The sequence below is a fragment of the Brachionichthys hirsutus genome, chromosome 16, assembly GCF_040956055.1.
Source record: "Brachionichthys hirsutus isolate HB-005 chromosome 16, CSIRO-AGI_Bhir_v1, whole genome shotgun sequence".
In the NCBI taxonomy this organism is placed as follows: domain Eukaryota; kingdom Metazoa; phylum Chordata; class Actinopteri; order Lophiiformes; family Brachionichthyidae; genus Brachionichthys; species Brachionichthys hirsutus.
The window spans coordinates 1,875,875-1,900,420 of record NC_090912.1 but is presented as its reverse complement, the minus strand read 5'-3'; the positions used below and the strand labels follow the sequence as shown (position 1 = coordinate 1,900,420).

At 53.2% G+C, this 24,546-nt stretch overlaps 2 protein-coding genes across 2 annotated transcripts; one reads left to right on the top strand and one right to left on the bottom strand.

Annotated features, from left to right (window-relative positions):
- Window positions 1-1,214: 1,214 nt before the first annotated feature.
- On the bottom strand, window positions 1,215-6,404 carry fbxl20 (F-box and leucine-rich repeat protein 20). Its single transcript, XM_068750471.1, has 15 exons — window positions 6,363-6,404; window positions 3,860-3,921; window positions 3,669-3,723; window positions 3,510-3,584; window positions 3,320-3,414; window positions 3,187-3,255; window positions 3,020-3,115; window positions 2,815-2,941; window positions 2,470-2,544; window positions 2,201-2,331; window positions 2,040-2,100; window positions 1,888-1,932; window positions 1,743-1,799; window positions 1,449-1,661; window positions 1,215-1,322 (listed from the first exon to the last, which is right to left on the bottom strand). Exons 1-15 carry the CDS (start codon window positions 6,402-6,404, stop codon window positions 1,215-1,217), a joined length of 1,311 nt encoding a protein of 436 aa, XP_068606572.1.
- Window positions 6,405-8,649: 2,245 nt separating this feature from the next.
- Window positions 8,650-17,472, top strand: cdk12 (cyclin dependent kinase 12). The gene is made up of 14 exons (XM_068750006.1): window positions 8,650-9,834; window positions 9,966-10,628; window positions 10,783-10,962; window positions 11,044-11,183; window positions 11,264-11,434; window positions 11,504-11,693; window positions 12,502-12,558; window positions 13,268-13,369; window positions 13,678-13,755; window positions 13,846-13,962; window positions 14,041-14,172; window positions 14,260-14,477; window positions 14,560-14,970; window positions 16,183-17,472. The coding sequence occupies exons 1-14, from the start codon at window positions 8,681-8,683 to the stop codon at window positions 16,596-16,598; spliced, it is 4,029 nt and encodes a 1,342-aa protein (XP_068606107.1). The 5' UTR covers window positions 8,650-8,680; the 3' UTR covers window positions 16,599-17,472.
- The last annotated feature ends 7,074 nt before the right edge of the window (window positions 17,473-24,546 follow it).

Below are 24,546 nucleotides of genomic sequence, written 5' to 3'. Positions count from 1 at the left end.
CGTCATACATACGATCATGAACTCCTTCAGCTCACATAAATAAAATCAGACTAAAACATTAAAATTGCACTGGTGCCGACGCCCCCCACCCCCAGACATAAACCAGGCAGCTATACTGTGGACAGTTAGGAGCAATACACTCTCAATAAAAGCACAAAACACCGTCAGAACAAAAACGAGGACCGGAAGGAGGGCTGGAACTCAACTTGGAGACGCTGAAGCCACGACTTCAAACACGAAACGGGCAGAATTCAAACCACACCAAAAAAGAAAAGAAAAGAAAACCGGGGAGAAAAACATCATCTTAGAATAAGTCCAGGAGGCGGAGCACAACGCTGTCCCCACCTTCCCGTGCACGGATCAGCGACCGGGCGGCTCCTCTCGCCGCTGCACGTCAGAACGGTCGCCAAAGAAGAGCCAGCGAAATAAAGCCAACGTCTTCTGCTTTGACTGGTGTCAGTCATTTTCTTTCCATCGTCCTGGTCAGACTCCACCCCCCTGCCCCCGCCACCACCAATCAGACGCCTGTTCATCATTGTGCGCTTCCTCCAAACGGCGCACAGTTCTTCTGCCACACTCCCGATTCAGTACCGTCTCGTTCAGAAAGTTCCAGCATGCTCTGACCGGGTCGGTGGCGATCCGCACCCCGTCCTCCCTCCTCCGTCCCCCGTTGGATCTCGCTGCGCCGCTCAGACGTGGTCCTCGAATATTCACTAGTAGACTTTAAAAAACTAGAGGTGATATTTGGCATCTTCTCGAGTCTCCGCTTCAAGTCGGAGTTCGTGTTCATCTTCAGAAAAATATGGAACTTTGACTTTTTTTTTTGTCTGAAGCTTCTGATTGTAAGAGGAGAGGGGGCGGGGCTCAGGTGATGTGCGCTCAGTGTGTCTGTGTGTGTGTGTGGGGGGGGGGGGGGGGACAGTTCCCTTCTCGAGGTAGCGCGTGACCTTCATTAATGGGGGGGGTTAATATTCCATTTAGAGGCGATAACAGTTGTTGGCGGTCCGTATATATGTGGCGGAGAGATTCAGGAATGTTTTTTTTCCCCCGGGGGGGTTAGCCAAGACCCTTTAGCGTTATTTGGCCGTCTTTACCCCTCTCTGCAGATACAGACAGGTTAAGGGTGGGAGGGGACACAGCAGTTCTGGGGGGGGGGTGTCAGGTGATTGGCTGCGGGGATCGTGTATGGGGCGGGGGGGGGGGGTGTCTTTACATCATAGAAGGACGCAGCAGCGGCAAAACCTCTGCCGGCTGCCCCCGACGGAGGGGGGCGGAGTGACGGGGGCGAAGTAGGCGTGCACTTTGACGTTCGGCAAATAGGTCTGTGGAGACAAGCCAAAATGGATCATTTTAAAATGATTTGATCCTAAATGGAATTCCGGAGCATCACCGTCCGTATCTGGGGGCGCCGGGAGGTCGTCGTGGAGACCGCCTCCTCCCGGACTCACCTTTAACCTCTTGATGCCGGCCCGGGTGATCTGCTGGCAGTCGTAGAGCTCGATGCGATCCAGACTGTGGCAGCTCTTCAGGTGCTCCAGCGAGGCGTCCGTGATCAGGGGGCAGTTGTCCAGCTCGATGGCCTCCAGGCGGTCGTGGGCGCAGGGCCCGCTGCCGAGGTGTCGGATGCCGTCGTCGGTGATCAGCTCGCAGTGAGACAGGCTCTGGGGGGGGGGGGGGCATGGCGGCAGCGGCGTTACTCGGCCGTCAGTGTGGACAAGCCGCTAGAGGACACGTTCGCTCACCAGGACTTGCAAACGAGGGCAGTGGATGGACAGCTGTATGAGCGCTCCGTCTGTGATCTGAAGCAAGAATAAAACAGACAAACTCAGCGAGGGGGGGTGGGGGGGGTGCTAACGTGCTAACGGAGTAGCCGGGAAGGTCGTTCACCTGCACGCATTCTTCTAAATCCATCTTCTCAAGCTCGTGACAGTTCTTAAAGTTTTGCAGACAAAAGATAAAAGCATGGGATTAAAATCATCACCGGGGGGGTGGGGGGGGGGGTTGTGTGCGTGCGACCGGGAAAGAGGCGGCGAACTCACCCTCGCTAACGTCGTGAAGCCCACGTCTGTGAGCTGCGAGCAGCGATCCACTTCTAATATTCTGGAAGGACAAAGCGAGGCTCACAAGACAAGAAACAAAATCAAAACGCGATCCACGGCGAACATCTGGGTGAGAGTGGGGGCGGGGGGGGGGGGGTCACCTGAGGCGAGGGCAGTTCTGTCCCAGGGCGTGCAGGATGGCGTCTGTGATGTTGGCGCAGCCCGAAACGCAGAGCGACTGCAGGCGGCGACAACCTCGGCAAATCGTGATGAGTCCCTCGTCGGTGATCTGCTGCTCAAAGGAGGCGGCGAAACGAGAAAAATAAGACGAGCAACAGGCGGGACGAGACGAACGCGAAAGAGGCGTGGCCTTAGAACTTCTAACGCCTCCCATTTCCGCTTCGGACCACGCCTCGCCAACCGTACTCACCGAGCACGTCTGCAAGTTGAGCGTCACCAGCTCTGGACAGTGACCCCCGATATGTTTCATAGCCTCGTCCTCCAGCTGCGGGGGGGGGGGGGGGCAGAGATAAGACATCAGAAATGCCAGTAGCAAGTCTCAAACAGTTGCTAGCTTGAAACTTGTCACGTAAACAAAGGAAAGGAAGAACTGGAGTTCAGATTTGCAACGAAGGCGACCGGAGAGGAGGAACTCTGTGGCGACGAGCGCAACAGGCGGCGGCGACAACGCAGCCGCCCACGCCGGTGCCGAGTTGGGAAATCAGCTAGAACGACGAGTTCCACGAAGTCGCTGCGGGAAACTCTTGGAACGTACCTGCGTGCATCCCTTGAGAAAAAGGCCCTTGAGTCCGGGGCAGCAGCGCACCAGGGCCTGGATGCCGTCCTTGGTCACCTGATCGCACCAGGAGATGTTGAGCTGCTCCAGCAGGGGGCAACCCTCACTGTTGGGGGGGATTCGTAATAAGAACAGGGGCAAAGGGGCGACCTCTGACCTCGACGCGCCGTTCGTCCTGCATTACCTGAGAGCCTTGAGCGACAGGTTGGTGATTGAGGTACAGGAGGCGAGGTCCAGGTGCTTCAGCTTCGGGCAGAACTTACTGAGGCTGTTACACGTGCTGCAGAAGAGGAAGACCGTGAGGCGTTTTCAAACCCCCCCCCCCACAGGCCCCGGGATCGACTCGCGTACCTGTCCGTGATCTTGGTGCAGCCGTTCAGACTGAGCAACTCGATGTTTCTGCAGTTTTGTGAGAAAGTCCTGCGAAACAGAATGTTTGTGACGCTGCTCCTTTGGGCTCATCTGAAATCCTTGCAAGACTAACCTGAGGGCGCCGTCGCCCACACCCAGGCAGCCCCGCAGACTCAGCTTCCTCAGGAACCCCCCGCACCGCTTTGAGATGTTCTCGACCACCCGGCCCTGCACACAAGGACAATGAGCGCGCATCTACGCCTTTTGTCCGGAAAATGGACGCCGCGTTGACGCAAGTAGGACGTCGATGAGACTTTCCTCACCTCGATGTCCCTCTGAAAATTAAAGAGGTCGATTCGTTGCCAGTTGCTACCGTCCAGGGCCAGAACGTTCCAGGACTGGAAGCAGGAAGGGAGCGTTTAGGGTCAAGATGTTTCAACACGGACGCACAAAGACGAGACACTTTGTGAACACAGACTCACCCGGGACACCTGGGCACAGCGGCAGAGCGTGACCAGGTCCAGGAAGGAGAAGATCCTTTAAGAGAGACAGGAACGGGTTAGAGGGGAAAAAACAACAACGGCTCCCTGCCTTCACTTCCAGAGAGGCAGGGGGCGGGGCCAGAGGAAACCCTGCAGCCGCTTTGATTGGAGCGTTCTGAAGCGGCACTCACCGGAGCAGCAGTTCCTTGGGCAGCTTCTTGTTGATGACTGCCTCGTCGCTGTTGGTGAACATCTGAAAAGCAGCGCAGAAGATACGGTCAGCGCTTGCAACTCGTAGCAATGTAGCCGAGGGGTGGGGGGGGGGGCGTCCATCGTTCGCCTAGGACAGCCCCTGCATATAAACATGGGGTGAGCGATCGTAATCCCGCCACGCTGGTACGGCTCAGACACCCACTCAGAGCCACTTAGAGGATCCCAAGGTTCTCATAATTTGCCAGAAATCATAACCCCCCCCCCCCCCCCGGCTCTCCCCCCGCAGGATGTCGAGACGGTTAGTTACACCGAGGCAAAGCAACACCTGGCATGACCTAAACCAGGGGCAGGTTAGCCGAGGGGTGGGGCGCCTCAGCGGGTAAATAAGAAGTGACGTGTTATTCACGAAACGTCTGTGACCAAATCAGCAAAGACGGGGCGTGTCTTAATTTAGACAAACATGATCTATACCAGCACCGTAAATAAAATAAACATTCTGCAAATAAACAAAATCCATTTGTTTAGACGCAGGGGGGGGGGGGGGGGGGGTAAAAAGCCGAGCTCCAGAGCTCGATGCGAGTGCGACGCTGGAGGAATGCGGCGCATCACTACAACACGGATCCCCTTATTCTTTAGCGTGACGCAATACTCGGCCTTCGTGATTGCGTTAACTTGCGTTGCATTGTTTACATCAGCCAAGCGACATGATTCGTCCAAATCAGCCACCCAGATGGTTAAATCAATCTCCTGTGTTGGTTGTTCATTTACCCACTGAGGTTGTGTGAAGCTTAGAAACAGCAAGGGGGGGTATTGATGAGGCAACCTTTATTGCAAGATTAAAGGACACGATTGATCAACAACTTTTAACTTCAGCATGCCTCGCTTCTCAATCAGTGGCTGAATTGTGTTCAGGGCTAGATTTTAACGCCATCGTGCGACTTGTACATCAGTGAAGACGGGAATTCAGTGACTGATTCTCCGTCTGCATTCTGAACTGCTTCCACAGCATTGCGTCCAGCGACTATAAATAGCCCAGCGGTAACGCCGAAGACAATGTGCAGTCATGAAGGCCCGTCTACTTTAACAGAGTGTTGCAGCCTTTTGTCGCGGGCTGGCGTACAGGAAGTCGTCGTGTGTCCGTCGTGCGTTTCAAGCAGGGACTGACATCCAAACGCACGGGGAGGAAATCTGACCGCTGCTTATACGATGAGCTAATATAACAAATATGTCTTTTGTATAAAGCTCACTGCAGTTAGCCCTCTTAGCCAGCTCTGGGCTCATTGGAGTGTATGACCCTGACCACAAAAGTAAAAACAACGATCCTGAGTGTGGAAGTAGATTTCTTCTTTTTATGAATTACATTTCAGCTCAACTTTATTTATAAAGCACTTTAAAACAATAGTAGCTGACTCAAATGTGCAGATTAAAACATAAATAAGTGGAGCATAAGAACAATAAATTAAAAATAGTAAAAAAATCGGCAACATAAACAACCATTATTTATTTATTTAACCATTTTATTTAAATGGTACCATTTTCAAATACCCCGCCACCACCGCTAAATGCTTTTATTCTGAAAGCAAGGCGAACGCAACTTCCGGCATTCTCCCGGTCTAGAATCCGGTTAGCTTTCCCCGCGGCTCCGCCGCAGCTGTCGCTCCAGAACGTAACGACCTGAATCTTCTCAAGTCCGTCAGCTGTTGTACCTTTAAAAATAAATGAAACCGCACACAAATCCCGCGCTAGCCGGGGATTAAACAACTCCGAGTGCTAAAGGCGTCACGGCCGGATGCGTGACGTCAAAGTTCGTTTAGTTTAGTTTATAAACGAGATGCGACATAAAGTTCAAGATGAACAATAATAAAAACAACGGGCGACGTCACGCGTGCGTGAATCAGTTTAGGTTACAAATGGTGACACTGGGGGCTATTCTTTATTTATTCATTCTGCTAATACGAGGCTCTTATAGCAGCGAGACCTCAATAACCCCAATATACACACCCGAACGTAAGCAATAGCCCCCCAAAAAGGTGGCTAAATGCCCCCACAGCCCGGCAGACGTGAGTGAAAACACGCTAATAAACAGCTCCAGCAGCAAACGGCGGCTCCGGGGAAGCAGGCCTCGGTGAGGGCGAGCCTCAGCCGCGTGTAGCCTCTTTGTTTTGAAGGCGAAAAGGGGAAGCGAGGACATTTTGGGACCTTTAAAAGCCCCCTTTGTTGTTACGGATGAACAGCGCGACGGGCGCTGCGATAGTACAGACGAGTAGCCATCATGTGAAAGAAAAGAAAACAGAAAAAAGCAGACCCGGACTATTTGTTGTTCTGGACCTAAACCCGAAACACTGCGGAAGCTGCAGCCTCGCCGCGAAAAGAGAAGAAAAGAAAAGCGCAGTTTGACAATAAACACAGCAACAGCCGCAACGCAGGCCCGCAAGCCTGACGTTCTAACGCCGAGTGCGGGGTCGCTGGTGCAAAACTCACCTCGAACCGGCTCCGCGACACGCCGTTTACCTCCTTCCCCATGTCGGACGCCGCTGCTACCGGACTCAGTGACACGGATAAGGGCCGTCTTCCGAGGCTACCATGCTACCGTCCTGCCAGCTCCTCCGAGGGCGCGATGCTGCTTCCGCTCGCCCCGTAGAAAAGACGGCTAAGACCTCTTGTTTCTGAATAACATAAAATAAAATAAAATAAAACAAACCGGGTGGGCTACCGGCAGCGTGCAGTCAACATGCCCGCTCTCCTATCTGCTCGGTTGGCTCTCCCCCCCCTCCCCTTTACAGCTTTTCCCATCCATGCACACAATAGTCCGACTGGAATAGGATCAGGCAGCCTAAAATGGAGCTGACACCCCCCACACACACACACAACATCACTCAGAAATAAGAAATATGATTAGATTTAGTTGCGGCATGTTTCCCAAACACAAACACGACTTCCTGGTTTATTTGCTGGGGGGGAATGTAAATATTTATTTTTTTTAAAGCCCAGCTACATGGCTAAACCGATTACCCATTAATCTCCAGACGTGTTCGATATTTGACAACACCTAAGGCAATGGAGGTCCGGTTGGATTAATAGATACCGAGAGTTTATTTTAAGTGCATGTTTATTTATTTCAGCATTGTTTTTCTTTCGAAGGCCCCGGCGTGAAGTGACGCTCGTAATTGTTACACGAAGTTTCGCGTCCACGTCGGTCACATCAAAACAAGAGAAGCGTTTTGCCTCGTCGCGACACATTGACCATTTAAATGTGCGCAACTTCTAACCCAGTGCGGTTATTGTTCTCAGACATTCGTCGCAACTTTGTTAGCGCAGTGGGAAACAACACTTCCTTGTTTTATAGAGGCCACGCCCCGGTTAGAAGTCCCATCCAATCAGAATCCAGAGGAGCCAGCGTCACTGTGCGTGGTCACACACGCTTGATAAAATGTAGAATGGACAGACTAGAAATAGAAAATACAGTCGTCTCCGAGATCGTTTTCATTAATGATATTGATATTAAAAATAAATGTCTCAAAACCACATTTTGAAAGAGATTTGATCTTCAAAACAAACTCCAAATCAGAATGGAGCCTATGAAAGAAAAAAAAGCTCTACTGCTGAGTTAATATTATGCGTTAGCTGTTAAATTAAATACATTAATTATATTGCGCATAAAAACATGGCTCTTACAGGGTCAGGGCAGTTGAACGCAACATATTAGTGACATCGATTTCCCTTAATTGCCCCTCTCTTAAATTTTAAAAGTCTACAACACGCTCCAGAAACTCCCAATTTCCCGCGAGAACAAAATTGTGTGCTTATGATCAATTTGAGACGTGTAAATCCTGTAATACCTGCTGTTATACTTGTACCGACAATAAATGTTTTTGTGCAGGCAGAGTTCTCAGAACCCTCGCGTCGCAGGCTTCCAATCAGAAGTTGCAGTAGGCGGGCTGTCTCTTCTGATAGGTCGTTGCTTAAAATACGCCCACGATTCGACAGCGTGTTCCGGTTTCCGGTTCATAACGTTATGCGCAGAAGTTGCTCGTCACAGGAGCCACAATGGCGTTTGTAGTCTCCTTAAGATAGGGGCTGTGGATGATACTCCATCCACTATCATCGCCCTGAATATAGGCCTGGTTGATTCCCAGAGCCATTTATAATAAACTGGAACATCTGCTGCACACGAAAATACTATGATTTCTACTCAACATTGAATTTATAGGGGATAAAACTTTACATTAAAGGGGATAAGCGAAACAGTACCAACCGGGCCAAGCTTTCATGTTGTTCCGAGAAACGAGCGCCTCTCAGTTGAAGGCGTTTGCTTGTTTCTGAAAGCTAACACCGTCATTTTGTGGAATAAAAACACATTTAGTTAACTTTGCACCGGACAAGGACGCCTTTCACTGAAGGACTTTCTTCATTTCTACGAGTCGGCTCGCTAGCTAACCGGGCATTAGCTAGCGGTGCTAGCTAAATTGAGACGGGAGACGACAACCACAATACTCCGATGTCCGGCCGGGATCGTTTCCAGTCAGTGACGGTTCGAACCACCGTTTCGTACTTCCCAGCACCGGAGACAACTTGGACGTTTTTCTGCTTGGACGAACGATATCGACGGTCTCAAAGGAATGAATCGGCATTGAGGACGACAGTACGTGAGCGGCCTGGTGTTTTTTTTCGTGCCCTGTTTTGCTTGCTAACACTTGCTTGGCGTTTTGGGATTTTCCTGTGAATGTTTGTTTTATTTTTATTTTGCCTGGACCACCGAAGGCCAGTTGCGGGAGAGGTACCGAAAACCGTCGTGAGTGATGCCTGGCTCGGACCGACGCCATGGGACCAAGAGGAAGACTGAAGCTACCATCGCCGGTGTCCCGCACCAGACCCCGGCCTCGAGTCACGCCTCTGCGGGGGACGAGGCGAGCAACTCGCAGTTAAAGGCTTTGATGGCGTCGTCTTCGAAACGCAGAAGACATAAATCAACCAAATATAACCGGGAAGCCTCGGCGGCACCGGTTTCCGAGTATTTTACCCTCTTCGGGACAGCGCCACCTGGTGTCCACCCAATGAAGCCTCTGGTGGAGTACGATGACGTCAGCTCCGACTCGGACACTTTCTCTGACCAGCCGTCCTCCAGGCCGTTCGAGAGGGGGGACGACGATCGCTTGGAACCCTCGCCAGACTACGACCGGGACGAAGTCGACAGAGACGGGGACGCTGAGGAGGACAGGGACCAGAGACACTCCCGGAAAAAGCCCAAGGACTCAAACAAAGTAAGAGATTCTGGGAATGGGGAACGTGGGTACAAGAAAAAGAGTAGCAAAGACCGCGAGAAAGGGACTTCCGGAAAGATCAAGGAGAGGGGGTTCTCGTCCAAGCATCAGGTGCAGGCAGAGGGGAACTCTAGACGTGGGGAGCTGGTCCTGTCCTCCTCCTCCCAGGCGCAGCCTGCGGTCAGCGTAGGCAGCGCCACTTCCTCTACGTCGTCGTCTCGCAGCAAGGAGAGCGGCCGCTCCGGGAAGTCTCGGAAAGACAGGCAGCAGAAGAGAGACGGCCAAGCGGAGGGCGACCACATTTCCTCCCAGAGGAGTCGGGCGGACAGGGGCCACCGGAAGTCCTCCAAGAGCCACAAGTCGAGCCCCAGGGGCAAGGCTCCGAGCAGGGCGAGCCCCCGGAGGAAGGCCGCCAGCGCTGCCCTCTCGCCCAGTCCCAGGAGGGGGGCCGGCAGCGAGAGCCCGCAGGGGAGTGGCTATGGGCAGCAGGGGGAGGACAGCTACTCCAGGAGGAGGGCGGCCCAGCAGAGTCCCAGTCCCTACGGGGACATGTCCCGCCGGAGATCGGACAGCCCGTACGGCAGCAGGCACCGGTCCTCCAGCTACGAGCGGGACAGCAGCCCCTACTCGAGGAGACGCTCCGTCAGTCCCTACGGCAACCGCCGGTCGTCCAGCACCAGCCCCGTGTCCCGGTGAGTGTGACCGCGACGGGCAGCCATTTTCCTTTCTGTTGTTTCCTGCGGTTCCCGGAGGAGAAAGGAGCCAAAAACGATCGCGGCACCGTTCCGGATGTAACAATATATCTATATCTGTTTTATTCCAGCCGCTCCGGCCGTTCCAGGAGTCGCTCTCCTCCACACTACTCCTCCTCTCGGCGCTCCTCCTCTCGTTCCCGCAACAAGAGGCACGCGTCCTCCGTGGCGGGGGGCGGCTCTCACGGCAACCGGCAGGCCAGCCGCTCCCCTCCGTCCTCCCATCTGCCTCTCAACTCCAGCCTCGGGGCGGAGCTGAGCCGGAGGAAGAAGGAGCGCCAGGCCGCCGAGGCCGCCGCCCGGGCCAGCGGCGGTGCCTCCACGCCTCCGGCGACGCGGAAGTCTGCGGGCGCCTCCGTGCGGACCGCCAAAGCCGAGGCGCCGCAGCCTGAGAGGGAATCGGCAGCGATAGCAGAGCCTCTGCCCCCGCCGCCTGCACAGTTGCCCCAGGACGTCCCCAGCGGGGAAGATCAGGTCGCCACACCCTCGACTCCAACGCCACCTCCTCCTCAGCCCTCTCCTCCCGCGGCGCCCGTTCCGGCCGCCCAGGTTCCGCCCCTTCCGCCGCAGGTAGAGGCAGACATTCAGCCTCCGACGCCCTCGAACGCGTCGCAGGCCAAATCGCCGGCGCCGTTTACGACTCGCAGCCCTGCCCGCCTGACCCCGCTCCACAAGACGTCGACCCTGCCCCCCCTGCCGTTACCGCCGGCGCTGCTGGGAAACGCTCAGGACAGGTGACGTACCTTTACGGTTACCCGGATGGTTTCTCTGCCGCTAAACGAGTTTCTTCGTGCGGATCTGTAATTTCACAAATTCTCTTTGTTGTGAATTTCCTCTAAAGTATCCTCTTATTTTCAATGTTTTTTTGTTGTTGTTTTTTTACTCCAGTCCAAAGAAGTCGACCCCTCCTCAGAGGCCGTCTAGGAAAGAAAAGGAAAATCGCAACCGGCCGTCGCTCATCGACCTTCCTCTGCCGCCCACCCTGGCGGGAGCGGACTCCTCACCGCCGCAGCCTTTCACCCCGCAGCCCCCACTGCTGCCCCAGCCGGCGCTGAAGAAGAGACCAAAGTCGGTGTCTTTTCATAAACGCGTCCGCTTCCTGTCCTTTTCTCCCGACCCGAATCTGTCTCTATTTCCGATGGCTTGCAGGATTTGTTGCCCCCGGTACGGCGAGCGCAAACACACGCAGAGCGACTGGGGCAAACGCTGCGTGGATAAATTCGATATCATTGGCATCATAGGAGAAGGAACCTACGGCCAAGTGTACAAGGCCAAGGACAAAGACACGGGTAAGGCGACCCCCCCCCCCCCGATCACATACCGTTTCGTCCCGGCGCTGCTTCCAACGACGTTTTTGTATAATTCCAAGGTGAACTGGTGGCGTTGAAGAAAGTGCGCCTGGACAATGAGAAGGAAGGTTTTCCGATCACGGCCATCAGAGAGATCAAGATTCTGAGGCAGCTGAAACACTGCAGCGTGGTCAACATGAAAGAGATCGTCACCGACAAGCAGGACGCGCTCGACTTCAAGAAGGACAAAGGTAGGAGGCAGATGGTCGGCATGCGGCGCCGCCTTTACAGCCGGCGTGCTAACTCGCCGCTCCGTCCAGGTGCCTTCTACCTGGTGTTTGAGTACATGGATCACGACCTGATGGGCCTTCTCGAGTCCGGCCTGGTCCAGTTCTCCCAGGAACACGTCCGCAGCTTCATGCGCCAGCTGCTGGAGGGCCTGGACTACTGTCACAAGAACAACTTCCTGCACAGAGACATCAAATGCTCCAACATACTGCTCAACAACAGGTGAGGAACGCCAGAAGACCGGGGGGCGGGGGGGGGGGGGGGGACTCCGCAGCTTGGAACGCCGCAGCACAGCTACGTAGCCTGCAAATTCAATTCAACTTTATTTATATAGTGCCAGATCACAACAGGAAGTTATGTCAAAGCACTTTACAGGATTTGCAGGGAAAGACAGAACCCAACGAGCACTTTGGCAACGGAAATACTTCCCTTTAACAGGCAGAAACCTTGGACAGAACCTAAAGCTCATGGTGGACGGCCATCTGTCTGACCGGCTGGGTTGAGAGAGAGAGAGAGAGAGAGAGAGAGAGAGAAACAAAATGTATGAAACTATAAATGCTAATGCTAGCGATATGGGCATCAGTGTTGAGGGCTACAGGTCCAGGTTCTGCAGCACCACGGACAGAAGGAGCTGCAGACGGAGACAGAACGAGGGACAAACAGAGGGAGAGAGAGCACAAGACTAGAGAGAGGGATTACTGACGTATATTTATAACCCGCCTGTTTGCTACTAACGTAGTCGAGAGCAGCTGGAGATCAGAATCGTTCTGCAGGTGGTTTTTCCATTCACTCTGTGTCCGGCCTGCGATACAGGAAGTCTTTGCTAATGAGGTCAGCTGAGAACGCCGTCCTGCATCAGGTGTAGCTTCCAGTGACTCAGAATAGCCGGCCTGGCTTCGGGAGGCAAATGGAATTAAACCTTCTTATTCGGGTTGAAGCCTTTTCGTACTTATTTTTACCAAACATGTTTTCTTTCACTTTTTAATGTTGCTCCTCATCGTTGCCTTTATTTTGTCTCTTCTTTGTACAGAGGTCAAATCAAACTGGCTGACTTCGGTTTAGCTCGGCTTTACAATTCAGAGGAAAGGTAAGATAAAATCCATAACCTACTTATTTATTCTGTTGGACGTGCAGCGGGCGGAGCTTGTCTTTGTCGTTTCAATGTATTGATTGATTTGGACACTGATTGCATTTAATCATCAGAATGACATTAAAGCCATGGATAGATATAGATTTTTGAATAGTCATTAATTAATGTGAAATCTCATAGTAAACAGTTATTGCTTTGTCATTACCTGCTGCGCTTGGTGTAATGCAGCAGCGCTGCCAGCAGGGGGCGGGAAAGCACCCACAGCCTGTTTGCAACTGGATGTAAAGTTTAAAAAAAAAAACAATGGAGGATTCTGGTCTGTCTGCTGAAGGAATCTTTGGTCACTTTCACTAAAACGTTATCATTTCATCTAGTTAGTTCATTTTAATAATTAATTTTGTCTTTCCAAATCTTACTTAATATTGACTGTCCAAAGTATACCGGGGCGGACTGTGACCCCTGTGCTACCCCCCCCCCCCCCCCACACACACACACACAGGATCGAACATTCCTCGATAAGAGGAACTCTTGCCGTCCAGTCTGCAGATTGTCCTGTGGAGTTACATGTTTTGTCCAGTTGGTGGCGGTGTCTGCTGCTGTTGTGCTTCAGAGATAGCCTCATGATTGAAGGCTGAAATGCGTGTGCATTGATCTGGGGGGGGGGGTTAAATACACTGACTCTCTCCGTCCTCTTTCTCGCCCCCAGTCGTCCATACACTAATAAAGTCATCACACTCTGGTACCGCCCCCCTGAGCTCCTCCTGGGGGAGGAGAGATACTCTCCAGCCATTGACGTGTGGAGCTGCGGGTGAGTATGATGACATCGTTCACATAAAAAAAAAACAGGATTCCGCCGTTTCCCACCTTGTTGGTAAACGGTGCGTTTATGGGCTCTGAACAGGAAGTAGAGGCGGTTTAAAGGCGGTCTGGGCTTCCTGTTTAGGGAGGAGCAGCGCGCCTCAGTGTGGGTCAGCTAGTCAACGTAACGTGATTCATTCTCTGAATGAGGTCGGATTACGCAAACCGGCAGCACGGGGGCGCTAGCATAAAGCAGCAACAGACGCACACACCGGTGTGTTTGATTCCCGCCTCTGTTCGTTCACTGCCCTGGCCCAGGTGCATTCTGGGAGAGCTCTTCACTAAGAAGCCCATCTTCCAGGCCAATCAGGAGCTTCTGCAGCTGGAGCTCATCAGGTAGGTCGACCTCGAGCCGCGACCTCGGAGACTTCCCATTCCCCCCTCCCCATGTCACGTCTTCGTCTACGTCTCCGTCGTGTCCTTCAGCCGTCTCTGTGGGAGTCCCTGTCCCGCCGTCTGGCCCGACGTCATCAAGCTTCCCCTCTTCAACACCATGAAGCCCAAGAAGCAGTACAGACGGCGCCTGAGGGAGGAGTTCGCCTTGTACGTAGCCGGACCACGTTCAGCCCGTCCTCTCCTTTCTGCTCCTGCAGCTGGACCAATGTCTGCCCCCCCCCCCAGTTTACCCACCAGTGCTCTGGACCTGCTGGACCGAATGCTGACCCTTGACCCGGCTCGGCGCTGCACCTCGGAACAGGCACTCAACAGCAGCTTCCTGTGCGACATCGAGCCCAGCAAGATGGCGCCGCCCGAGTCAGTAGCGGCAACGCCGTGTTGTTTTAATGCTGCCGTTTCGTTGGTTGTTTTATTGATGATGTAATCGCCCCCCCCCCCCCACAGTCTTCCTCACCACCAGGACTGCCACGAGCTGTGGAGCAAGAAGAGGCGGCGGGCGCGTCAGACCGGCGTGCCCGACGACGTGGCGAAGGCAGCACGCAAGGACGCGACGGGGAGCTCCGCCGGGGAGAACAGCCGTCCCCAAAGCAGCCCGGCCGGAGCCCCGCCCCCTCCGCCCGGGAAGCCGCCTCCCTCGGCTAACTCTGAGCGCGAGGTTTCAGGTAACGGCCGCAGAAGCGCGCGGGTGCGAGGGGCGGGGCCTCTGCGTTGCGCGTCCAGTGACCGCATGCTTCGTGCGTTCAGGGTTGGGAGCGGCGACGGAGCAGTTGAACCAGGCGGAGCTGGCGGTGCTGCTGAAGCTCCTCCAGGGGCAAACGGACCTCAGCCTGCCCCAGGTGGCGCAGCTCCTCAACCTCTCCAACCAAGAGACCCTCAGCCAATCGCTGTCCACGCTGAGCGAGACCCCCGACCACCAGGGGCCGCCGGAGGGCCAGGCCACATCCGCCTCGAGGTCCCAGCCCCCCGAGCCGCAGGAACTGTCGCCGGCGCCCGCCGACCCGCCGCTCAGCCAGGAGGACCAGACCAACCTGCTGGCTCTCTTCCTGGGTCACATGATCAAGCCCCCGGCCGAGGAGCAAGGCGACGAGAGCAACGGCGTCCAATCAGAGGAGGCGCTAGCGCGCGATCCGTCCGCTCCCGCTAACGATCGCAAGGGCAAGTCCGGGTTTAGTTTCTAGAGAGGGGGGGGGGGGCAGATGGAGATCAATGGAGGCCTTATGAAGGAGGAGGGCGGGGCAGGAAACGAGCAGATTTAATCCTTAAACTCAGATTAAATTCCGTCTTCGACTTCCCGATGAAATCAAAAACGTGAATCTGGCCTCTCCCGTTATCCCCGACATTCCCTAGACCCCCCCCCCCCCCCTTCCCCGTTTCATCCTCCGGAACCAAACCGGCGGTGGGTTTGCTCCCGTCTCAATAAACCGGCGTCCTACCGTCGGTCCTCGGCTTCACGCTTGTCGTCGCTCCTTCTCTTCCTTCCGCGTCTCTCCTCCTCCATCACCTCACTTGCTTTTTTTTTCCTTCTTTGCCTCACTTCATGTTTCCCGTGGCGGTCCCCCCTGCGGGGGGGCAGAGGGGGGGGGGGCGATGTTCTTTCAACAGTCTGTAATGTCAGCCTTTTCATGGAGAGTCTAATAAATTATCAAGTGGAAAATAAATGTTTTCGGTCTGTAGACTTCACCTGCATGAGTTCCTTTTGACTTTTGGTTCGTCACACATTTTATTTTCTCCTTTTTTTAAACTGTCCGCTCTCGACCAGGACAGTCGTCCGAGCTGAATAAAGCTGCTGCTGCTCCTGGGACGGTGACGCTGTATTCTCCCACACGACTCACCCTTTGTGTACGTCCAGCTGTTCGCACCCCCCCCCCCCCCCCCCCAGGCCTCGTTCCTGCCTCCTCTTTTGTTCACTGTGGTTTGGGCACAAAAAAAACAAACTTCACCTGTTTACAACACATTAAATCGTTTATGCAGGTTCTTTCAGCTTTTGAACCCATGTAGTTAAAAAAAAAAAGGTTTCTAGCGGCTCAAATCAAACCAAGACGAACATTAAAAGGTGCACAATCGGCATTTTTCCATTAATCAGACAAAAAATATTTTGACTTGATCTATGCTATTATGTTAGCATAGTTAGCTTTCTGGTAGCAGTGACGCCCTCTTGCACTTGAGCTGCATTTAGACGACTCTGTCACCCTCTGGTGGTGAAGGAGGGAATGAAACTTAACCACGACGGGCCCAGCATACTTCCTGTCGAAGCACGTGAGAAGCAGATGGCAAACACCATTTAGCATCCTTTAGATTCCCCTTTTTATTTCATTTGTTACAAACCCTTGATGTTTGTCTTCTGTCCTTGTTTTTGGTTCCCTTCAGATGCTGCAGCTTCAAAGAGGAAGCCGCTCGGGGACAAGCCGGCGCCTCCGTCTGCCGGGCAGAGACCGCCCTCTCCGCCCGGCCCCCCGCCTCCGTCGTCGCTCCTCCTCGGGCGTTTCCAGCAGGCTGGGTCTGAAACCCAACCCGACCGGGACATCAGCCCGGCGGTGGCGGCCGCCTTGCTCCAGCTCATCTCCCAGCAGGACTCGGAATCTGGGGCCCCTCTACGCAGCAAGGGCCCCTCTCCCGCTCGGGGCCAACCCCCTCCCCCTCCCCCTCCGCGCTGGGTGGCGGACTCTCCACCCAAACCCTCGGTGGCGGCCGAGGCCACGTCGGGGCTGGCGACTGCCGCTTCTACTGCAGCTCAGTTCCCAAAGGATCAGGACCTCCGTTTTTCCCATGGAGCCGCCCGCTGAACCCCCCCTACCCCCCGACCCCCTCCCAGCGAGATGGACCTCGGTGTCACGGGATGGTTCTGGATCGCTGGCCTGAAAGGAGGCGACACCTATTATGACTTGCTGGACCGCAGAAACACGGATTTTGAAGATGAATGTCTTTGAAGAGATGAAGGGTCTTTGCTTCAGGACCCCGCCCCCGCCCCCCCCCCATTCGGACAGGGAGGGAGGCCGTGAGGTCAGTCTGACCCGGGTCACCTGCGGGCTCCTCGCTCCTTCCTGTCCCACTGAAGGCTCTGTGATGTTTTCGTTCTGAAATGTGATCGTCATGTCTGCTGCGGCGCGGCGGCGTCCGGGAGGAGGTGCAAAGAGTGACCTTACCTGCTGACCTGCCCCCCCCCCACTCGTTTCCAGCCTTGTGCCTCACGGCGACCCCTGAAAGATCTCGAGGCGTCGTCCGGGTGGAAACTGCATCGGTCTGTCCCGCATCGCGTCCCGTCTGTCATCGACTCGTCATCCTGCTTTTGTCGGGACAATCTCGGACGCCGCTGCTGGCTGAATGTTTGGCCCCGCCCTTAAGCATAGGAACACACGCGCGCTCAAAGAAACGGGCTTTCCTGATTTCGTTTTTCCCCAGCAAGCCCTAAACGCATCGTTGCCCAAATTGTGCAACAAAAGCTTCTTTTTTTTTTTGAGAGCAGTAATTTTCTATATAAAGGAAATGGTACCGGGTTAAGAATCAGAATCCTGGTCCACGGTTCTGTTTGTGTCGTTTTTTTGCCTTTGAAGAAGGAAAAGTGGAGAGACGGAGGGAATCGTGTCCGTAAAAGCAAAACTATTTTTGTGTTTTTTTTCTCGGTTCAGATTATTAAAGGAAAAAGTTCTACCAGTTGAACCGGCTGTTTGTGAATGTTTCAATGACGTCACCACGACATGGTCGAAATCCACGTCCGCTCGGTGCTGCGGCTCAAAAAGCCGGAAGTCCCCACATTTAGGCCTTTGGCAGAATGAACGCTGGCAGGCGGCGGCGTGACGCGCGCCTTTGACGCACTGGTCTGATTTACGCGCGGATCTCTTTAGGAAGCTCCCGACAGGCAGACGAGGATCATAAACCGCAGATTGGCAAAAGACGGGAGCTTCACGCAGACTTGGCTGGGCGTGCGTGCGTGCGTGTGCTCGCCTCGGCCTCACGCGTGTACCCGCGCCTCTCTTTGGCAGGCTTGGTGGGGGGGTCGCTTACCCCTCTTGGCACACCGAGCAGCTGAGCCCTCCGCGTGGGGGGGGGGTTCGCCTGCCCGCCAAGCACGGCCCCGGTCTGTGTGTGCGCGCGCGTGCACGTGCGTGTCTGTCTGATGCTGTTGCCCATCGGGACACCAAATAATCGTGAATGCGCCCGCGGGGGGTCTTCCACGGGAGAAGTATAGTGGGCGATGCCAGTGCCAAGTCACAGAGAATGAATCGCGACGGAGGGGGAAGGGGGGGGGGGGGGTGGGCAAGGCTGCGCCATCAATCAGGAAGGCCCCTTGTGGGGAATGCCCATAAATGTGCCACGCTGCCAGCCTGACACGCACCCGCCGTGGATGAGACGTGCAGCGGTGTCTCTCTCTTTTCTGCGCCACTTTGCGCCACCCCGGCGCAGATTTGACCTCTGACCTGCAGGCAACCCGGATTTAGACGCTGCCGCTGAAATGATGTGAAATAACAAACCCCAGCTCTCTGCATGCGGTCACGCGTCTCCCCGCAACATGAACTAAACGTTAATGGACACCCTGTGATATCGATCCGCTGAAACGCGGATGCATTTCTTTGATTGTTCATTAAAGAGAAACTGAAATCGATTTGGCCGCAAATTCGGTGCAAAAAAGAGGAAGTAAAAAGTCAAACTGGGGTGAGGGAAGATGGAATTCTGTATTCCGGTCAAACAAAACGAATATTTTAACATATCGTCTCGCGATACTTGGCTGATCTGCGTTCACGTTGAGATTTAATGCGCGGAGTGCGCGTAAAATTGAGCTGTGAAAAATGAATTCTGCAGCAGAAGCGCGTTCTTCTCCACATCCTTTCTTTGTCTTCCCTCCAACAAACTTTAATATCAGCCATTTCCTTTACGGCTCCATCTTTATTTATGTGATATTTCTAACCAGAAAAATATAATAATGATTGACTAGTGCCGCCACGGTTTCGTTTTATTGCCCCGTAACAACCGCCTCAGTTTCGCCTCAATTTATAGTTTGGTGAGAAACTGCTGTCACACACTCGTATATTTCTTCATCGCTCGACAGCAGAGAGAAAAATCAAAAAGAGCTTTTAGGAGGCGTTTCGATTGGCCGAGAGAGATAACAGATGTGTGTCCGTTTATTGTAAAGTCACCAAAAAAAAGCAACCGAAACGGCCTGGAATCACGTTTATCAATAACCTAGAATTAGAGAAAGGGCTGCTTTAAATGAAAAATAAATAAAAGAATCCCTGACCTTCACTTCCGCCTCTGCAAAACCAAATCAAGCATCTCATTTACCGAATACCGATTCGATCAGCCTCCAACCGGCCAGCCTGCATGGCGGATGCTGGAAAAGCAGGAGGCAAGGGAGGAGGAAAAATAGGAGGAGGGGTGGGGGGGGGGGGCTGCAGGACCATTTGTGCTGAAGCTCATTTGCGCAGCGACACTTAATTGGCTACAACAATTAATTAATGTGTTGGAAAGTTGGCACCAAAAGTTCATTTAAGAGGGTTTTAATAAGCAATTAGAAGGAAAGCAGTGAAGAGGGGGAATGAGCGGAGAGGAGCGGAGAGGAGCAGATAGGAGCAGATAGGAGCAGATAGGAGCAGAGAGGAGCGGAGAGGAGCAGATAGGAGCAGATAGGAGCGGAGAGGAGCAGATAGGAGCAGATAGGAGCAGATAGGAGCAGATAGGAGCGGAGAGGAGCAGATAGGAGCAGATAGGAGCTGGGGGTGCGCTCGATTCTGCATCCGGCCGCGGCGCCTTTCCCCTCTCATCGCGCTGACCCTTCGCGTTTGAAGAGCCGATGATTATAATTCCGTTACGTCTCCTCCCGTGGCTGTGCGGGCGTTGAAGTCCACCCCCGGTGGCCCCCGCCGCGCCCGCCCCGCCCTTCCCCGGCCGCCTGTCCCGGTGCCCGGTGTAAAGCATCGCATGACTAATGAGCGGAGCGGCTTGGAGTCCTGCATGGGGAAGACGCGTCCTTGGAAGACGAATGCATTTTCAGCAGAATAATTAACTTAATTAACAAACTGCTCATGAATATTCATCAGCCTATTAACGTCTGCTCCGCGCGGCTTGACGAGCAACGCAACGATAACCGTTTCATTTGCATATTTGCGTTCACGCGCGCACGCGCCCGCGCGCGCCCGCGCGCGCCCTCCCGCAAATCATTAAAGGAAAAAAAGGGGACAAAAGCGTGGAGCTCAAAAGACGAGCAAGTCACTCCGTGCCGCGCCCGCGTTCTCCACCTGCACGCAGGCGCGCGTGCGCGTCTGCACCTCCAGCCTGCTTCATCGCAGCGCGTCTCCCTCTCTGCTTCCGCTCTCGCCGCTGCGCACTCCTTCCTTTTCTCTCTCTCTCTCTCTCTTATTTATTTCATCCCTGTTAGACTTGCCTGCCTGTAATTTATTTACTTCTTGCTTTTGAAGTTTGGCTCGTCTGCCTGTCGTGTGCGCGCGTGCGTGTGCGTGTATGGGCTTTGCTGGGGAACTTGCACGCGTGGCTGACGGTTCCATTATTAAGCCTGTTTGCAACCAAAGGAGCAGATATAGGGGATAGAAACAAACAAACAAACAAACAAACAAATGCGGGATCCTCTTTCGCTTCCTTGATAGCTGATCGTGTTTTACGTGCGCGCGCGCGTGTGTGTGCGTGCTTTCCTTCACGCTAGATTTGTACTGTGAGCCGCAGTTACTGTCATTGATTAAACGCGGGCTTGTGCGTATTTCCTCGGAGGCTGCCTTTCATCACCGTGTGTGTGTGTGTGTGCGTGTGTGCGTGCGTGCGTGTGTGTGCGTGATATCTTTTCAATCTTTCAGTTGAAAGAGAAACGTTTATGCGTTTAAATCGGACGCGGAGAGTCTTTCTTGGTTCAGCGTAATGAAAACAAGTCTGTGCATGCGTGTGCGTGCGTGCGTGCGTGTGTTCAGACTGCAGCGGTTTTGCAGCGCAGGCGCGGATGCCAAGCGAGTCCCCGGAGGCAGATCCGGGGATGAAAGGGGAAATAAAAAAGGAATTTCACGCAAACACACACTCACGCACGCGCGCGCGCAGGCATGTACGTGCAAAGATAGACCTGTGCACTTCTCTCCCTCCCACTCCACCCGCATCGCGCCTCTGCCCCCTGCTGGGCCATCCGTGTCACGGCACCCTGCAAGACGCGGAGCCAGCCAGCCTCTCTCCTTCCTCCTCCTCCTCCTCCTCCTCCTCCTCCTCCGCTGGCATGGAAACCAGGAGCAGCGAACGCCACTTCTCAGCATCGCCCAAGTTCCTTGACTTCTAGCCGCTTGATGGTAATAACACGCACTAACTTCCCTCTGAGGAGTTATTTGTATTTAAATATGAGTTAAAACAACGCGGGTGAAGTCAGCTACAAATTCAATCACAATAAATCTGTCGTGTTATTTATTATCTCACAGCAGGGAATTAATTTTCCATGAGCCCATTAAATTAAACATTCCAGATCAGCAGATTAATGTTTTTGATCCAGATCAGATTATTTGATTTGTGTTCTTCTCATTTCAGGCTCGTTGATGTGTTTTTTTTTTTTTTTTAACTGAAAGTAGAAGCTCATTTTGTAACTGTATACTTTTACGGGTATTCATTTGAGATTCCTCTGAAGTACGTTTAAGGGGACTCTGTCTCGTCTCCCCCTGCACCTGCTCCTGTCCTTGTTTCGTCCACCTGGTTGTGCTCTTTCCACCTGTGTGTGGGTCCCGGGCTTTGTGTGTCCGGCCAGCGGCGAATGGGGACACAACGATTGAGCTATAGAGCATTAGTTTTGGTGTCAGGAGTAAATTGGAGGCCAGATCTGTTTTCTAATCAGAGCACAAGCACCGTGTTAGAGGAATTAGGGCGACAGCTGCTGGGAGCTTTTTATTCCTGTCTCTCCCAGCCCAGAGACAGGCGGACCCCCCCAGCTCAGGGACCACCTCTTTACCGCAGCCACCTGTCAACACCGGTGTGTGCACATCCATACTGTATGTGTGCGTGTGTGTGTACATGCATGTTCCCCCCCCACCCTTTTACATGTGAGTGCAGACACGCCTCCATGCGAGCCTGAACACATCCTGGATCAATGACAGTGCAGGTTCTGGTTCTGTGAACCCGTTTTATGGTCTGCTTATGTTTTTTTCCCTGCAAAGTGTGAAAGGCCCTCGTGAGATATCGGATTCAGATGGAGCTGTGGGTGGCCTCGCATATGCCTGTTTACTACCGGTCCCGCGGTGAAGGCCGTTCGTTCATCACAGCGGCGGTGCGTCAATGGGAAGCAGAACAAGCGAGAAGTGGATCAGGATCCTGCAGCAAGCCCGATCCTCACCACCCTCCCTTTTAAAGTGGAGGGGTTCTGATCGGGGGGGGGGGGGGGGGGGGGTCATGTCCCAGGACAGACAAGAGACGTCACCTTAATAAATGCACCTCAGATTTCTGTGGCCTTTCCGTCCGTGTAGCCGAGAGGATGAGCGATGAAGCCCAGGACGAAAAGATGAATGTTGTGAGTTGCTTGCATTTTTTTTATTTTTTTATTTTTTTACAGATCTGTCGTGGGCCGGACCGTAGGAGGGTGAGAGGTGTGGGAGGTGGCGTCGAGATATTCACACCGTGTCACACACCATGCAGTTGAATCTGCAGTGTGTCGAGGTTCTTTTTTTATGTATCATGATTTTAAATTCAAATAGATGAGTCAGAAACATCGCAGCCAATCAGGCAACAGCGAACTGTGTCCATTATTACACGAGTAAAGCGCAGACCTCCGCCAAGCAGCTCATTCCCCTCCTAACTGGATCTACACCGTCCACATCTGGATCATCATCAGAAGGTTCTGGATTGTTCTTGGTATCTTTGTACACCAACCATGAAAAGTAAAAGTGCATCAGCGTTGATGTGTATATTTTGTAACTGATTTTTGAATCCATAAATGGGTTTTAATGTTCTTCCTGACCTCATTCTGGATCAGATCCAGAAGATATTTTTCAGCATATTGGACCCCTTTATATGACTGTGATTTTTGGTGTGTGAATTTAATGCATATTTTACAAAATAAAGATTTTTCTAAAAAGCCTCCATTACTGTAATCTAACAAACAGAAAAACGATGTCAAAAACACAGCCTCCTTGGTGGAGGTACAAAAAAACAAAACACAATTTGTGCACGAATTAAAAGAATCCAGTCTTAAATTGAGAAACATGCAGGAAGAAATACGGTTTGGAAGCACATGTAAGCTTGGAACTCCCATTTATGCGACAGTCTTAGCTCTTTGGAGGCTAATTTGGTGTTGGCTGAAGTCTAATAGAAAAACACACACACACACACACAGTCTCCTCACTCTTGCACATCCCACACATGTGTGATGCCACACAAATAGACAGACAGCGCCAATCTAAGGCCTGGACGGGAGCCAGCTCTGCAGCAGCTCAGTAGTTAAATTATTAACACCAACTGGGAGGGAGACAAAGAGAGGAGCGGATCAGGAGGCTCAGTGGAGAGGAGATCTGGAGATGAGGGACGAGGAGGTGAATCGGGACGAGCTCGACATCAGAGGGGCTGAGTCGGTTTGGTGTTTGGCTGTGAAGAGGAAGGAGAGAGCGAGGCTGGAAGCGCATTGGGAAATGGAAAAAGAGCGAGTTGGAGAGTTTTGGATGAATAAAGATGGCAGGATCTTGGTGCGGATGAGAGGAAGGTAGAGAGGTGCGTGAGGTTGTTCATGGATGGCAATGGAATACTAATGTGTGTGTGTGTGTGTGTGTGTGTGCGTGTGTGTGTGCGTGTGTGTGTGTGTGTGTATTTAGCAGAGTGTGGGAGGGAAGGAGAGATGGAGAGAGATCTGGGGATGTTGGTTCTGATCCAGAGAGTTAATGTTGCGCTCATTGATGGATAGAGTGCCAGCCAAGAGGCTCCTCCCACACAAGATGGATGGAGCTCTCTCTCTCTCTCTCTCTCTCTCATATGTATCAATAGTTTGATTTCTCTCTTATTGTTCGTTTGTCTTTTTTCAAAGCTAAACAGTAATCAGACGACTGTCAGAACTGCCTATGTGTGTGTGTGTGTGTGTGTGTGTGTGTGTGAGTGTGTTTTCAGTGTGTGTGTGAGGTTGTTTTCAGCGTGTGTGTGTGTGTGTGTTTTCAGTGTGTGTGTGTGTGTGTGTGTGTGTGAGGTTGTTTTCAGCGTGTGTGTGTGTGTGTGTGTGTGTTTTCAGCCGAGCCGATGTTTTCGATAATGTTCAGGAGACAAAGTAAGAAAACTAAAAGTGTGCATATGTGTGTCTTATTTATTTATTCACAGAACTAAAAGCTTGATTCTCTTATCTGTAAGGCTCACAGCACACACGCACACACACACACACACACACACACACACACACACTTTACCCAGCATCCTCCTTTCTGGTGGCGGGGGGGCATCGGTGGGGTGAAGTGATCTGTGCGAAAGCCTCCTGTTCTACGCGCCGCACGGCTGAGGCAGAGGGGGATTGTGGGTAGCTGCTGTCTGCAGGGGTGGAGGTTGGATCTGGGGAGGGGGGGGGGCATGGTTTGCCGGGGCGGGCGGCAGCAGATGGTGTGCCACACTGCGAGGGCCGTCGGCTGGCATACAGAGGGGGGGTGAGGGTGTGTGTGTTGGGGGGGGGGGGTTCAGGGATTGGAGGGGCACTGCTCCCAAAGTGCCAGCAGGCATCAGGAGAGAGAGAGGGAGAGAGAGAGACAGAGGAGCGAACCCACGGACTCTGAGATTAGAGCTTAAACGCGGCTTCAC

Coding starts and splice junctions, on each gene's coding strand:
- fbxl20 (XM_068750471.1), bottom strand. CDS start 6,404: ATGGGGAAGGAGGTAAACGGCGTGTCGCGGAGCCGGTTCGAG. Junction 3,585..3,668: donor GCTGTGCCCAGGTGTCCCGG/GTGAGTCTGTGT, acceptor TCCTGCTTCCAG/TCCTGGAACGTTCTGGCCCT. Junction 2,332..2,469: donor TCAACTTGCAGACGTGCTCG/GTGAGTACGGTT, acceptor TCCTTTGAGCAG/CAGATCACCGACGAGGGACT.
- cdk12 (XM_068750006.1), top strand. CDS start 8,681: ATGCCTGGCTCGGACCGACGCCATGGGACCAAGAGGAAGACTGAAGCT. Junction 10,629..10,782: donor CTGGGAAACGCTCAGGACAG/GTGACGTACCTT, acceptor TTTTTACTCCAG/TCCAAAGAAGTCGACCCCTC. Junction 11,694..12,501: donor AACATACTGCTCAACAACAG/GTGAGGAACGCC, acceptor TTCTTTGTACAG/AGGTCAAATCAAACTGGCTG.